Source organism: Egretta garzetta, unplaced genomic scaffold, assembly GCF_000687185.1.
Source record: "Egretta garzetta isolate BGI_Z169 unplaced genomic scaffold, ASM68718v1 scaffold72, whole genome shotgun sequence".
Taxonomy (NCBI): Eukaryota; Metazoa; Chordata; class Aves; order Pelecaniformes; family Ardeidae; genus Egretta; species Egretta garzetta.
The window spans coordinates 2431796-2447266 of record NW_009259032.1 but is presented as its reverse complement, the minus strand read 5'-3'; the positions used below and the strand labels follow the sequence as shown (position 1 = coordinate 2447266).

The 15471-nt window shown below is 43.4% G+C and overlaps 1 protein-coding gene across 1 annotated transcript in view; it reads right to left on the bottom strand.

Annotated features, from left to right (window-relative positions):
• Positions 1-15471, bottom strand: part of UNC5C (unc-5 netrin receptor C) — a 166868-nt gene that overhangs the window by 83705 nt on the left and 67692 nt on the right. Inside the window, exon 2 of the mRNA XM_009634765.2 lies at positions 11409-11630. Coding sequence (XP_009633060.1) covers positions 11409-11630 — 222 coding nt within the window. The remainder of the gene's footprint in view (positions 1-11408; positions 11631-15471) is intronic.

Here is a 15471-nt window from a genome sequence, read left to right as displayed (position 1 = left end):
GCTATTTTTGCTTTCTTTGTAACTTTCTCTTTAGGAAACAGGTACATTCTTAACTCAAATTAATACAGATGAAGGCAACAGCCCAATAAAGTCAATCTGGCCTTAAAACCGATGTCAAGTTTGCACTGGTTTGCATCAGTTAGCTATGGTACCTAATTACCGGCTAATGGCAGTGACTTACGCTAAAATCCCAGCTCCCCTACTATTTTTTAACTGACTTATACAAAATTACAAAGGGCTGTCTTCAGAGGGAGTTTACTTTGAACTGGAATTAAAGAACACACATTCTGTTTGGGTTTTATTTTCTTTTTGTGAAAACAAGGCCTTTTTGTTCTTTTCCCATTAACATCTGAAGGACCGAGTTGTGTAAGACGCAGGGAAGATTTCAAAACCGAGCTCTTGAATGCTGGTGGAAAACAAACTGTGTGCCCTGGCCCCTGCCAGTGTGATGGAGGTGGGCAGTACGGCCCTGTGGGTTTGACCCCTTGGGGAAGGTAAAATAGCCCCTCTGCTATCTCCTCCCCCGGCCAACCTCGGCAGCTGATTGCTTTACAACAGCCTTGAACTATTGTGGTTTAATACCTTAGAACAGCATTGGATTGCTTGTTCTCAGCCTATAAACAGTTCAGAGACAAAGGAAAAACACCTCCCCCTTTTTTCAACAGAGGCTATTTTCTGGTTGACGGCATTTTTTGTTAATATGCACAAATTTCTCCAAAATGTGTTGTTCTCTTCCACATGTAACAACGTGTGCCTATTGTTGCCGCCTTCTTTTTTCCTTTTTCCTGGTACAAAAGTAATAATCATGCTCTGGTGTAGCAGAACTCCAAAGAAAACCTCACTACAAGCACATATTTACATTCAACGACGGGCATCATCATTTCCGAACTCACATAGGCTGAGGTCTAGCAGCAGAAATAAATGTGAGTCGAAGCATCTTGACCCAAGCCATCCCAACACTAAGCAACCCCGAGCGCCGGTACCCAAACAATTCTCTGCCAGGCTGCTGCTACTTACAGGGAGCAAGAATAAGAGAGGTCATCCACACAGGGAAGCATGAGTATGAGCTCTTAGCAGCTCTAGCTTTTGGGTCAAAGCCCAATCTTCCCTTCTTTTGGTTGAGGCACGTGCAGCTGAGAAAAGATGCTGGGGTTTTTGTTTTTTTTTCAAGGACCAGGAAAAAAAACATGCCAATGGTTCATGTTTTACTTAAAGCTGCAGTTGAGACTACACAAAGAAAATCTGTGCACTTTTTAATTCTGGTTCAGAGGATTTACATGCTCTTTCTAATGATCTGGGCCTTCAGCAGTGGGTAATGCTTCCCAGCTTAGTGCTCATGCAAAATTGAAGCACTTTTGAGGCAGTTTAGAGCCTCAATGTGCAGGCAAAAAGGAATAATGGCTGTTTAGCACTTCACTGGAAGAAGCTGAGGAAATTATGAAAAAAAAAAAAATAATCTATTGAACTTCAAACATCTGGGAAGCCAACCGAGAGCATCTGAATTTTGAACAGCGTGTTTACATTCCCTTTGCATAGTGGCAGGGGGGGTGGGCAGGGAAACAAACAATAAATGGGTTTGTGTGTAAATCTTCACATAAAAATATACACCAAATTGTTTATGTTATTGACTTACTGACATATACATGTGTGTATACATATGAAATACAGATCTGCACATGTACTTAGGTACCACACCGGTTCGGTGTGGCTTTGAGGAGCGGAGACACCGTGGAAACGCCTTGTTTCTGTGAACTTAATGCAATGACACAGTTCAGCGCCTGATGCAGCTATTGTGGGAGCAAGGACAGGCGCAATGTGACACAAGGGGTCACTCGGGAGCCTTCCTCAGTGGTTGTTTTCTTATTTTTGAGTCCACGATGTGCAGGAACAGCAGGTTGGGGGAGAAGTGTAAAAGCCCTGCCGTTCTTCGCTGTTGCTGTTCTGCATGCTAGGGATGCCATTTCACAGCCGACTTGGGTATCTTGTAAAAAAACTTTAAATGGAAAAAAAAAAAAAAAAGAAAAAGGCAAGCAGCTGCTTTCAAAGCATCTTGGTCCAGCGTGCTGTCAAGTAAAGTGACTTTCACCAGACAGATGAAGCTCTGGGAATTTACTGTCTGCTGCCCCATCCAGCGCGTTTTCAGGGCTGTGCCAGGGCAGCAGTCAAAACACCGGCTCCTGAACGCCAGGAGATTTTACTTACTTTGTAGCAAATAAAAGAATCATCATACAAAAGCATGTGAAAAGGCAGCCTGGTGGTCACAGAAGTCATTTGGTGTGTGTATGATCCTGGATACAGCACAGCTCATGATCCCCATCAGCTACAGCGAGGCACCAGGGATGGAAGTTGCTCTGCAGATCCGTGTGACTTTGACATGAAAAAAGACCTTTTTCATTATGTAAGCAAATGCCGCCAATAGTACCCTTGTAATTCTGGCTGTCTCTTTTTTTTTCTTCCTGGGTACCCACTCTGACTGAATTCCAGTACTGGTTTCCACCTTAGCTGAAGAACAAAAGGATTAAATCTAAACCCAAAGCAAGCCTGATCAACTTCTAGGCATTGTTATTTTTCAGGCCTGGCAACGCTTACTCCTCTTCAGGGGAGGGCACAGCAGCTGACCCGGGTGCAGTGTCAGCACTCATTACAGAAATACCCTTATACAAGTCACCGAGAAGCCAAAAGCAGCAATCAAGCATTCGAGATCCTCTCTAAAATCAAAACCTGGGAGCAAATAATAGAAGAGGTCACAAGGGCCTAAAGATCAGTATTCAGGGGGAAGAAGAGACATGGAAGAGTCTGACAAAAGATTCCCTTTCTGCTCTTACAATCAAAATATGAAGAGGGATGAGAAGTTATGAGGAATCGTGAAAGGTATTCCATCAAAACCTGATGAGAAAGAGCTGTGCATAACCTTGCCAGGGAATGGCAGTCCTCCTGCTGGTACCTACCACATCGTGCTGCTCATTTATGTACGAACCAGGAATGCATGGGAATGAGAAAAGGAATACAAGCAGTGAACCCACAAAGGCAGCATGAAATTACATCCTGTGTGGATCAGAGCTGCTCTTTCCCTTACATCCTAGCAATGATTTGGTACCCTACTCACACAGTAAAAAAAGCTTCACTAAATCTGATCTATGTGCAATGGTTGTTCCATATAAGTGGTGTGGTTTTTTAAAAAAGAAGGATTTCTCCAGTCTAGTTTTAAGCAATAGGAATTCTTCTACCTCCCTTCAGAGAATGATTTCACTGTCTAATGAGCTAATAGAGAAAAAAGTAGAAGATACTACTCAGGTAACTGAGATAAAAGCTTGCACAGACTTCCAGGGACTCAAGACAACAACACTGAAATGTCTTGCACAGTCACCAAGACCCTAATGTCTCTAAACAGGGTTATTCTGCATTTCCAGTGACACCATTGGACTATAACTTGTTCTCAACAAAGAAAAAGTACGGTATAATTCACACCTTCCATTTCCCTCAATATTTTTAGAGGGGTTTGCAAAGACACTACAGACCTCTTAGTCCTACTCGTTCTCATATTTAATTAACTGAAACCCCTACATTTATAGGATGCAAGTGTTCCCACCCTCGCACTGCCGGGGTGCTACTGACTGCAGCGCTTGTGTTTGACAGCGCAAAAGACCTCGGCTCTGCTGTTCTTTTCCGCCATTCCTGTATCCAGAAAACAGTTGTTTTCCATTTAGACCAGCAGACACAGGATGGAGACTATCCTTGGGGAATCGCTTCCAAACCGAGTTGACATTTATTGGCCTTTCACGCACCAGACCGCCCTCGCCGCGGGGGCTCCAGATCCCACACAAAGGGTGTTCGGGTCCAGAGGAGCCGGGGGACACGGATGGAAAAAGGAAGCATTGCTGTGCAAAGCTGTGGCTAGTCTGAAGCTGTGGTGGGTGGACTGATGTCTGAAGATGTCTTTTGGGGAATTAATGGGATTATGAGTGTGTAACAAAGGGTTTAATGAAGGAAAAACTTGGAGGGAGATGAGGTGTAGGCTGGAAATATTCAGAGGGGTATCCTCAAACACTTCAGATGAATTCACTAAGCACCCATATTCTTCCTATTATTATTTTAAATAACTATTTCCTGTCTCAGATTTGTTTTTCTAGAAGCCCACAGGAAACCTTCAGGACAATTGAGCAAACAGCTGCAGATAGGAAGTAAATGCAGCAATAAGAAATGAATAAATATCCTACAGCTTTTATCTTTTGGTCCCAAAGCACTTTGCGGAGGTAAATAACAGAGACGTTGAGCGATTCACATGGAGATACATGGTGAGTCCACAGAAAATTTGGAACAGGCAAACAACCCTTCCCATGGACCCACCATTGCTCACAGGAAGGGCGCAAGCAGCATTACCTTGCAGGAAGAGCAGCTCCCTCTGGGCTCCCCCGTTAGCGCCCCCAAATATCCCCAAGGACAGAGCAAGGAAGAGCCCAGCTCAGCTTAGCAGCACGAGGGCTGAGGGTTCGCGAGGCCCACGGCTGCTGTCTGTAAAGGTGGTGGGGCACGCACCCCCCAGGGCAAAGAGCTGCTGGAAAGGACAGCATTAGCAGAAGCATCGATGGCTGTGAACATGTAAAGAAGGCATCTACACATAAGAGCCAGAAGCAGCCTTCTGCAAAGACTTAGAGGGGCAAAACCCCCACATACAACAGTTTGATTAAAGAAGAAATTAATGGTATGTTAATACATGTTTTCTAATTTGCAGGCTTCTATACAAAAAGATGAGCTTCCTGGGTTTGGGGGGTGGTTTTGTATTGCCTATAATCAGATTTCCCTCCAGAAGCAAATATCTGGCCCAACGTTCTTACTCTGTTTATAAAAACATTATTTCCCTTCTTTAGGTCAGGACTGACCTCAGTGCTTTCTCCACTCACTTCAACAAAAACAAACACTGTTTTGAATTTATACCCTAGAAAATGGTGATTCTCTGCCTCTGCGTGTATGTTGCTTCTGAAGTTTCCAAACTGGCTCTTTTTCTATCAGAGTACACTAATTACTCAAGAGAAAAGTGGAAACTTTGCCTGCTTGCAAAAAATGTCTGCAGCAGCTTTGTTGCCGGGTATTCCCTTGATCTGGGCGTGCTGGGGACCCCATTCCCAGCAGCGGATATTGAAGACGCAAACTACAAGAGAGAACTTCTCTTGCAGCAGTGATGTGCACAAGGCTCCTCCTCCCTGGGAGAGCTGCCCGCCAGGCCATGATAGGCTGTGATAGGCAGGCAAGTCACGATAGTCACGATAGGCAGTGATAGGCAGAGAAAAGATGGCCCAAGTGACATCTAAAATGGCTGCAACCTTAATGTCAAATTGCAAAAAAGCGTGTGTTTGTTTATATACTTTTATGCAAGCAAACAGCCTGCATTTCCCCAGAGAATTCCAGATCTTTGGGGCGAGAGAGTTGTCTGCTCCTTTCTGCGCCAGCTGCAGCCTTGCGGACCATACATACAAACATGTTTCACTTACAGCATCCTTCCAAAGAGGGCACAGACTTTGAATTACTAAAGAAAATGGACTGTAGTACCAATTCTAACCCATATCTCAAAACTATTAATAGAAGCATTTGGGCAGAGATACAGAGACACATTTTTAAATTTCCTTGAAATGAGCTGGATTATGGCAGAGTATTGAAGGAGCAGAGCTAAAAATTGGCAATATGTTGCTGGGAAATAATTATTTTGAATGGGAGTGCTTGATGTTTGTAATGGATTTGATCCAATGATAAACGGAAAATAAAATTACTTGTGACAACAGTGGAATGAAAACAATCCTTATTTATAATATGTGGCTACACTTACTAACATAACCCCAAGGTATTCCACCCCAGAGAGTCAAAATATTGCAGGCTAAGTATAACTGCAGCATTTAGCATCACCTGTCATCTCCTTAGTGAAGTTAATAGGGAAAACGGCCACATTTGTTCAGAAAAAATAGCTTTTTTTCCTTATCTTCTGGACCCTTGAAAAAAATAATACAGAGAATTAGGAAGCTAGAGCAGGCCAAGAAGCAGCAAAAAGAGATTAAGGAAGAAAGATGTGCAGAGAGGGAAAAGAGCATTAAGGAAAGGAAGATCCATGGGTCACAGAAAACGAGTAAAATGGTACCCCTCTGCGCTCCCCTCCCTGAGCTGTGCTTACACGGGGGTGGGGGACACCTGAATATCGTATTTGGGCTCCCAAATTAAGTTCTTCAACACTGGTATTCAAGGCAGTGCTGTATCAAAAATAACGACGGTTTTTCTTATTTATAAAAAATACTAAGACAAACAAGGACAACTGCTCAAAATGAGAGGTTACACAATGATCTTCGCTAGCAAAATCAAAAGTCCCACCTGAAACAACATCCGAACAAGTTGATGGGGCTTTTGCCATTAGGGCAATGCAGCCTTCCGAAACGTGGTGCCACCAAAAAAATCAGCTTTCATGAGATGTACACACAGAGAGGAAGAAAAAGTGATAGAGCACCATGTGCTGGAAGTGATTTTTTTCTGCCTCTATACATGGTGCCAAAAGAGCAGAGGCAGTTGCTGTGGAGGTTTCCCCACTGCTGTCTTGGCTGCAGCATCTTGTAAGAGCTGTTCTAAAGGCAAAAGGGCAGGCGTCAATCTTTGATCTCTCTGTTGAGAGTGTGATCTATTTAAGACTTCGCTAGCTGGGTACCTACTCCCTCAACAGGCTGCCAAACCCCTTGCTTAAGGTAACAACCTCCTATTTGCCAGATCAATGCTGACCCTACGTCAAAAGCTCAGTCTCCTTTGATCAAATCTGCAAGCCATCCCAAAATACTTTATTAATGGGGAAAGGTAATGGTGGGAGGTAAGTGTGGGAATCACAGCCACGGCTATGTAAAGAAACTGAAACAGAGAAGTCTAAGATTTCTGCCTGAAAAGAAGAGCATATTCATCCACCTCAGTGCAGTTTGATAAACCCCTCTTAACCAGACAAAAATCTTATTCTGAGCCAGATTCTATTTTCATTGATTTGTGGGGAGGCAGAGAGTTGAAGGGGCAGCTGAAGGGGAAGTCCTTGAGGCCATCCTATCCTCCCTGCTGAGGGCTGGGTGGCACCAGGGATGCTCCTGGGGGATACTGGGTCTTCTGAGAGCCTGCTTCTGAAGGCAGGACATGGGAAAAAGGATCGGTGACTTCACCTGCTCCTTAACAGAGCCTCCCTCAGCATGCCTTTCCTCTGAGATTGCACTGATAAGCCAGTTCATTTTGCATTAGCTGGGGCATCAGGCCAGGCACAAGAGTCCTTATTCCGTCTTGCTGCTATCTAGGAACATGGAGGTGGTCATCAGCAAACTCTGGAGCCCTCCTCTCCCCATGCATCCCAGAAAAGAAGACAGAAAGTGTAGGCAAACAGTAATGCTGGCTGAATTGCCCAATATGTCTATTTAATTAGCACTTAGAAAAGTCTCAAATGTTGTTTTCTCCTTGCCTGAAGGAGAGAAAAGAAGAACATGTCACTGGCATTGCAGAGGGCAAGAGGGGTTTTATAGATCATTTCACCTTAACAGCCATGGAGAAACTATTACAATGCATATAGAAATTGAAAAGACAAAACCAAGGTCCCTGTAGTCCTGATTTTTCTCTGTTGTACGTCACTGGGATGTGGGGTTTGATTTTGCAGCATTTAATCTCTCTGGACAAATGAAAGGGGTGCAGGACACTGATTTTCTACACATCTGCAGCTCTCCCACCACTGCAGAGTTGGGGTGTGCGTGTTTGAAAATATTTCTCCATAAAAAGCACACAAGCAAAATAAAACCTTTTGCCATAGTTGTTTTCAGAGGTACAGTCATTTGGAAAATGTGCACAAATTGCTCTAACAATTATTGATGCTACTGAGCTTCCTGCCCTGTGACAATGGAATTTTCTTGCCCCCAAAAGCATTGGTTCTGCAGGGTTCCTTTTACTTTCATTGCTGTTATCTTTTATGACAGTCAGCCATAAAGCCAAATGTGTTCCCTCAAAACAACTTTCATCTTTGTTTTTCAAAACCAGTGCTCTTGTTCTTTACATATACTTTTCCACATTAGTGGGAAAATATTCCAGTAAAAACATAAAAAAGACCATGCCCTGCCTTGCATTTCACGTACGTAGGAAATGAAAGAGTCAAAGATGTGCACTAAAAATTTTCAAAGCACCCATTTGACTTCTTTATGAAAAGCTTAGCTTTTTCCATAAAGAAGAAAAATTCCAGTGAGTCTGAGGATTAAAAAACTGAATGTAATGATCTTCTATGCAAAGCTTCTGGCTTCTCAGATTCAATCATTGGCTTTTTTTTTTGCAAGGCTCTCTCTTCAGGCTAATTTAATTAAATAAAGTGGTACTAGAACACCCTGTCACTATTACTGTTCTCATTCTCTCCAACCAGAAGGCAACAACTCCCACAGAGTCCCTGTGCGTGTTCTTTACAGCAATGCTTTACCTACTGTTTAAAAATAACCCACGGTGCAAAGTGCATATAATTCTTCTTTTGTACCTTCTCTGTTACAAAGGAAGAAAATATATATACATAGGAAAAAGGTATAAATATCTATTTATCTCTCTCAAAAATTAACCTTCTTAATATATTCAACATTTCTATCTAGCAGCTCTCTTTCAATGAGAGCTCGGCCGTACTCTCATTCCATCTCTTGTGCCACTGCTGTTGCCGTGCTGTTGTCTCTGGTTTTATCAATGACAGAAACAAATTTGCCTTATAAGAAGAGTTAATCATCTCTACACAGATTTCATTCCTGGGCACAGGCTCAAAGTCCATGAACACATAATCTTTTGCAAATCAAAACCTATTTCTCTCTTTCATGCATCATTTACAATCCCAAGATGATATACCGCTAGCATCACACCTGTATTTTAGTCCTCTTTCTTCCTGATTACCCATCCTTTAGAAAAGAAAGCACAGGTGACCTTTACTTTTTTTTCCTCTCATACGTTTTATTGTCTGTTTGTCTTGTTTTCCTTTGCTTTTCTACCTAAAGAACTGAAAGAGAAAGCCTAGCTCAAAAACAGCAGCAGAAGACCGCCTCAGCCTGGTGCTCTTCTTCATATTTTAGGCAGAACAGTTAATGGTAAAATACCAGAAGAGAAGAATGCACCCAGTTTTGAGTTGCAGGGATTACACAGCTGGCCCAGCAGAAGCACTGTGTAACCGAGATCCCTTTGAGCCCCAGGGCATCCCTGTAAAGGCCAGACCTAACCTGGTTTGTGGACAATTTCTCCAGCCTCTCCACCTGCAAGCCTGAAGCCAGCAGCAGCGCAGGCTTGGGCTGCCATCCTTACGCCACCCCCCGAGCAGCTCAGGCGCTGCTGCTGTGCCCTAGGTTACAACTACTGCGCTAGCTAGCCAAAAATAGCAAGAGAAACCAAAATAGCCTCAGAAGTGGTAGAGTCAAAGGGCTTTGCCAGCCTGACTGGTGCAAGCTGCCAAGCCAATACCTCCTGCTTCGGGCACCAGAATGAATCCTCACAGCCGCTGTCTCCTGCAACTTTTTCTCCAGCTCCATCTGCAGTGGATATATTTTCCCAAGCTTCCATTGCTTTGAAGAAAGTATTATTTTACCACTACCTTAAATACCTTGTTTACCCATTTCTATACTACCTATGTGCTATGAGCCCTAGATTCCCAGTCTATGTACAGGAAGGTGCATGAACACTGCAACCGTGACCTGCATTAACCAACCTTTTGGCAACAACCAGGTTGACTGACAAATTTAGGTTCCGATGACAGTTTCATCTTAACAAGCTATTAGTGTGACTGGGTTTGTGGCTCTTGTGCTAATAATATGATGTGCGCAGCTTTTGACACCCTCCTCCCCCCCCCCCCCAAACTCCAGTACATTATGTTAATCTCTAATTAGATATGGGTTTCATTTGCATATAATTGCTGCTGTTTGTTATGCAAAACATTTGTCCTCTAATATATTCAGATGCATCTCTTTTCAAGACTGGCCTTCTACATTTCTAGAATGCAATTTGCTTTATGGCAGCATGAAGTTCTTCTACAATGAGAATTTGGGAAAAAAGAATGAAGTTTCACCTGTAGTGAAACTTTTTCATGTTTCTGAATGCCGATGTTAATAAAAGCTTAAAAAATTAACACAGTGATAGCTGCCCTCCTGCTTGTCCTTATTCATTCCAGTAGATTCGCATGGATGAAAAAAAATTAAGATGTACTAAGTAACAAGAATATCTTTTTTTAGTTTTTCTGCTGCAGTCAACTTGTTGGAAAAGTCAATTCTTACAAACAAATAAACAGGCCCAAAGTTTAGTTCAGGTTTTTTTCTGCAGCCCTTCTTCCTACACCCACCTTCTCTTTTTTAAGCTAAGAGAACCACAGTGCCATTAAAAGCTTATGCTTTTGATCTCTGTGCAAATAAATGAGCTGAAACAAATAAAACCCGGTTCACAAGAGACTTCCAAGACATCTGGTAGAGTTATTTTTCGAAGTAATTAGACCAAGTGGTGGTGTAATCCCCAAATGAAAGGTACCTTCTTGCTTGGTATCCAGTTATTTCTCAGAGCCATCAAAATAGCAGTAAGTCCCGCTTCTCTCCTTGCATGTGACTCAAACTCTATTGATTTCCAGTCTTCCCAAACGGGAACAATCATATCTTTGATTTACGCTGGTTTATTAATCAAGTTTTTAAACTTTTTTTTTTTTTTTGTAATATGAGGGTCATATTTTTCTTCCATGAATGTAAGTAAGATTACTGGTATTGACTGAGGAAGAATGAGGCTTTTGGCCTTTTTTTTTTTTTTTTTTTTTTTTTTTTTCTTTTCCTTGCTAACCTGCTGTGGTTCTCCTTCATACAGGCTCTATGGAGCAGGCAGAAAAGTGTAATGGAATAACAGCCAGGTGCTTGCTCTGGATCAATACGCTGCTCTAAACAGTGCCCAGGTGTGCCTTCTCTTCCTTGCTGGAAGGCTGGTTAAATTTCTCCTTTTTTTCTAGAATTCCCCCAAGAAAACATCATTCTAGGAACAACCCGATTGCTCTTTGGTACTTTGGGGAGAACGCGGTACTTGGTCTGTGACTACGACACAGTCCAACCACTGGGAATTTGTGACACTGGGGAAGTGAACAGGGAGTAGACCTGGCTGAGAGAGCAATTCCATGTTGTCTGCACACAGTTCTCCTGGGATTTTTATTTCAAACTCGGGCAGGGTGCCCCACAATCATGTTTTACTAACTGCCCTGGATGCAGACACCACCTCCATGCCATGACAACTAATGTTCAATAAAGCCAGATGCAGAATTCACACCTGTATCAAGAGTAAAGAAAAGTAGCTACCATATGAAATAGCTCAATTACAACAGTGGGCTTGATGATATTAATGCTTTTTAATTCTTGCCCCTCCACAACATAACACAAACTCACCAGAGGTTTCATCTACTCTCTCGTCCACCACGTGGTCCTTCTGATGAACCCATTCACTGTTGCACTTGAAATAGATCTGCGTGGCTGGGCTGGCTTTGCAGTACAGATTCACAGGCTTGTTCTTCACAATGTAAGCCTCTTCGGGTTCAATGAGGAAGTGGGGCAATGGCTCTGGAGGATCAGATGGAAAAGTTTCTGGGAGTTCATGAAAAAAATCATCATCTGTAGAGAAGAGATAAAAAGGACAAATGAAACAACCAAAATTCAGCTGGCAAACGTTTACAAGCACTTTCTGAAAATGTCAAAAGGAGCATACTTTTAGAATAAAATGTTATCTTAGGAGCATTCCTAGACTGAGGTTTAAATACACTGCTGTTTTCAGACTAGAAGAAATTGTTCTTTACATCCAGAGCTCTCTTTCCTCTATGTGATGCAACAGGGATGTGCACATTCGCATGTCTGGGAACGGTCCTTTGTTATCAGCACCAGCAATACTAGCAGTAAAGCATTATGTTAGCACTTGGGAGAGTTGCCTGCAAAACCATAAAAAGAAATAACAGCAACTTTTGGAGGCTTCAAGGTCACACTTTTCAATAGTGACTTATCGCACTGTTTAATCAACTGCATGCACATAGCGAGCATTGGCGGAGGCTGGAACAAATAGGAAATAGCGCCTTTCGTTTCAGACGAGCAATTTGACATCCACTCTAAGGGCAAAAGATAAATGCAAGTCCAGTCTGCGCCTCTTTGTTCGTACTCTGACTCTCTTGCTAAGACTGCTAATGATGGTGTAGACTGGTCTGTGCAGTCTTCACTATGGAGAGGGATTGGGAGCAGAGCAGCTGTGAGGTGGTGACGTTTTGGGCCAACATGGATGCATGCTATTGATGCAAGGAACCTCTGCACCTCTTTGGTGCTGCTGGTAGTGAAAAGAAGTCCATGTGAGACATCTGGAGAAGGAGGAAAAGAATCCAACGCACAGGAGGTAACACTGAAAACACCCAACGCACGTACTTTCCTTTCTCTCTCCCTCCCTCTTCACAAATCCCCCTTTACAACCCCTCTGCCCCCTCTCTGCAGAAGTCATCTTCCACATCAGAAAGCACCAATTCAGCACAGAGTAACCTTCTTTCCATCCACCTCCCCACCTGCCATCAGCGCACAAGAACATCCAAGAGGCTCCCAGCGGCAAAGGGATGAGGGGGCAGCAACTGCTGAGAGATCCACCCGCAGCGAGCTGACAGTCCTGAAGGCCTTATTCAATCTCCCCCTTTCTGCCTCTGAAGCAGCTATCGTTATACACAGTGACAGACGCTGCTGCTGATCAATAAAACACCACAGAACATCAAACTAAAAATACTGCGGAAGGCTGGCGGTCTTCTCCCTGCCAGTCTTCATGAAGATGAAACATGAGACAGCTACCTCCCTGTACCTGAGACATGCCTGTGCAGGCTGTGTCCAGAACTACATGGGGCATGGAAGGCCCTCCTTCCAGCTACGGCTTCTGCAGAAAGACACGAAAGAACAGGAACAGATGAAGGGGACAGGGGGAGAAGGCAATATGCTACCCGTCCTTGTAGCTATATGGAGGTAGACTGTACATCTTTATCAGTGATGGGAATATCTTACACAGCAAAGGATTTTGTGAACCTCTTGAACTATTTATGAAGGGAACATATGTTCACCAATTTTTTTTGTTGTTGTTTTTTTTCCCCTTCATATTAATTTAAAAATCCTGCTGCCCTTTTGGATGTCTCATTTTACAAAGAGTAACGGGCCCTGACTCACCACTGCATCACTCCCTGAGAGTTAATAGAAGTAACTGGTTCAATGATAGAAGAAAGGGCCGCTGAGTAAGGCCTGACATTTGTCTAGCAAAAGGAAAATCTGCGGCATGCTAGAACAACTAACAACCTCCAAACATTCAAATTAAATATAATTTTTATCACTTTCCCATCCTTCCTTTTTTTCTGCGGTTTCCTTTTCACTTGGACCACACCAGCCTCCTTTTTTTGCAGCCCCATTTCCATTAGGTATTTTTTCCTTGCTCCATTTTGCTCCCCATTTTTTTCCAAAGAGAAAGATGAGTTACAATAAGTTAGTGGGAGTCCACTTTTGGTTTCATGACAACAAAACATGTTTGAACCAAAGTGAGAGGCCTTTCAGCATTCCTCACCCCCTTCTATCCGTATCTCCCCCTCTTCCCCACTCCCTCCCTCTCCCTCTCACACACGCTGCTCCGTAGACATCCACAGCACAGAAACATTAGAGATGAATCATTTCCCCTGAATTGCCACAGGACGGATCTTTTTCTTCTGGTCATTTAATTGCAAATCAGCGAGCAGACAGATGGAAACTAACAAAGCACACATATGTTTTATAAATAAACAAGTATTGCTTCACTAATTCCTGGTGACTGGAAGAACAAATGTATTTATTTTCACCACTAGATTTCTGCACATTATCAAAGGCAATACTTAGGCTGCCTGACCAATTAACTGCATCTTATCAAAGATGTAACTAGAAAGTCTAAAAGGGGGGATCAGCAAGCTGCAGAGAAGAAAAAAGGTGGGGTTTTAAATGATTTCTTTAATCAGCCTGGAGAATGTGTGTGGGCTTTGGCTTTCCCTCCTGAAGATAATTGCTTCTGAAGTTTAAATATTATTTTTATGTGAAAGTGGATTCACAGGACTGCCCAGCACACGACAACGCGGTCTCACAGTCTGATTGTGGCGATAGGTGTTTCTCTCCACCAGCCTGGCATCCCAACAGTCAGGTACAGGTCAGTTTTCTTACTGGCTTCTTGCTATAATTCCACCTTACTTTTCTTAAGCAATACTAGAGCCCAGCTTTATTTTTCCACGCTCTTTCTCATTGCTAGCGAGAGGCATCTGAACTGCTCTTAAATGTTAGGGATATAGATGGAAACCATTCACAAACTGTCGCACACACAGGGCGCGCAGAGGCTGCCATGTCCCTGGAAACTGGCATTTAAAATCTGCACTTTTAGAATAAATTTAAGATAGTAGCTAAGACAGATTTTCTTTGGCTTTTCAGACTGGAGTATGTTCATTCAATCCCTGCCCTTGTACTGTTGCTATTAGTCGCAACGTTGGATGTTTTAAGGAGCAGATTCTTAAGAGGAGCATCCAGAACATGACCACGACTGGGTTTTTCTGTGTTTGGCAGACGCCCCCCCCAGTCACACCGCAAAGCCAGTCCTTCCTGCGCTAGCATTCCATGCCCCTTGCTCCTGCTATTCGCTGCTTAAAGGTAACAGGCGGCTTTATCAGCCTGTGCGAATGGCAGCGGGAAGGCACTTGGTGTTCCCCACATTCCCCAAAGAGACGGGATCGGCTGCTGCGGGGAGGCGAACCTCCGCTCCCCTCCCAGCCGGGCACGCCAGGCACAGGATGGTGATTTACAGGTAGACAGGGTGTGCAGCCGCAGTTCCCTCATGCCGGGCTGTGGTACTTGGCCTCTCGGGAGGAGGACACATTGAGGAGGAAGAACCTTAATTCCCCTTGTGATGGCTGGCCCGTCACAGCAGGCACAGCTGTGGCACTACTTAGGAGAGTTGGCTGATTCGGCTGCTAATTTGGGAGAGGGTTTTGAACCATCAACCTTAAAGAGGCATCTTGGATCTAAGTCTTGCATTTCTTTTTTTTTTTAATTGGACTGATAGGCTGTTATGCTCTTATTGTAATGCTTGTAGCAACATGTGGGCATAGTTGTAACAGCAGTGTAATTATATAACAAAATATTCTTAAAAATCCAACACAGATGCTTACCTCTGAAAATGCCAGTATAGGACATTTGACTGTGTTGAGATTTTTTGCAACTGTCCACAAAATGAACTTTTGGTAAAACTGAAGCAATCTCACGAATCTGTGTTTTCAGAAGGCAACAGTTTCCAACAACCTAACAAACACTTCCATCAAAGTTCCTCCTGACCAGCTCTAGTTGAACACAGGTCATTCCTGCATCCATACAAAGACCAAACTCTGACTTAGCTTTTTCAGGGCTGACTGTGTTACAACCACGTGGCCTGCTGGGCCTGTAA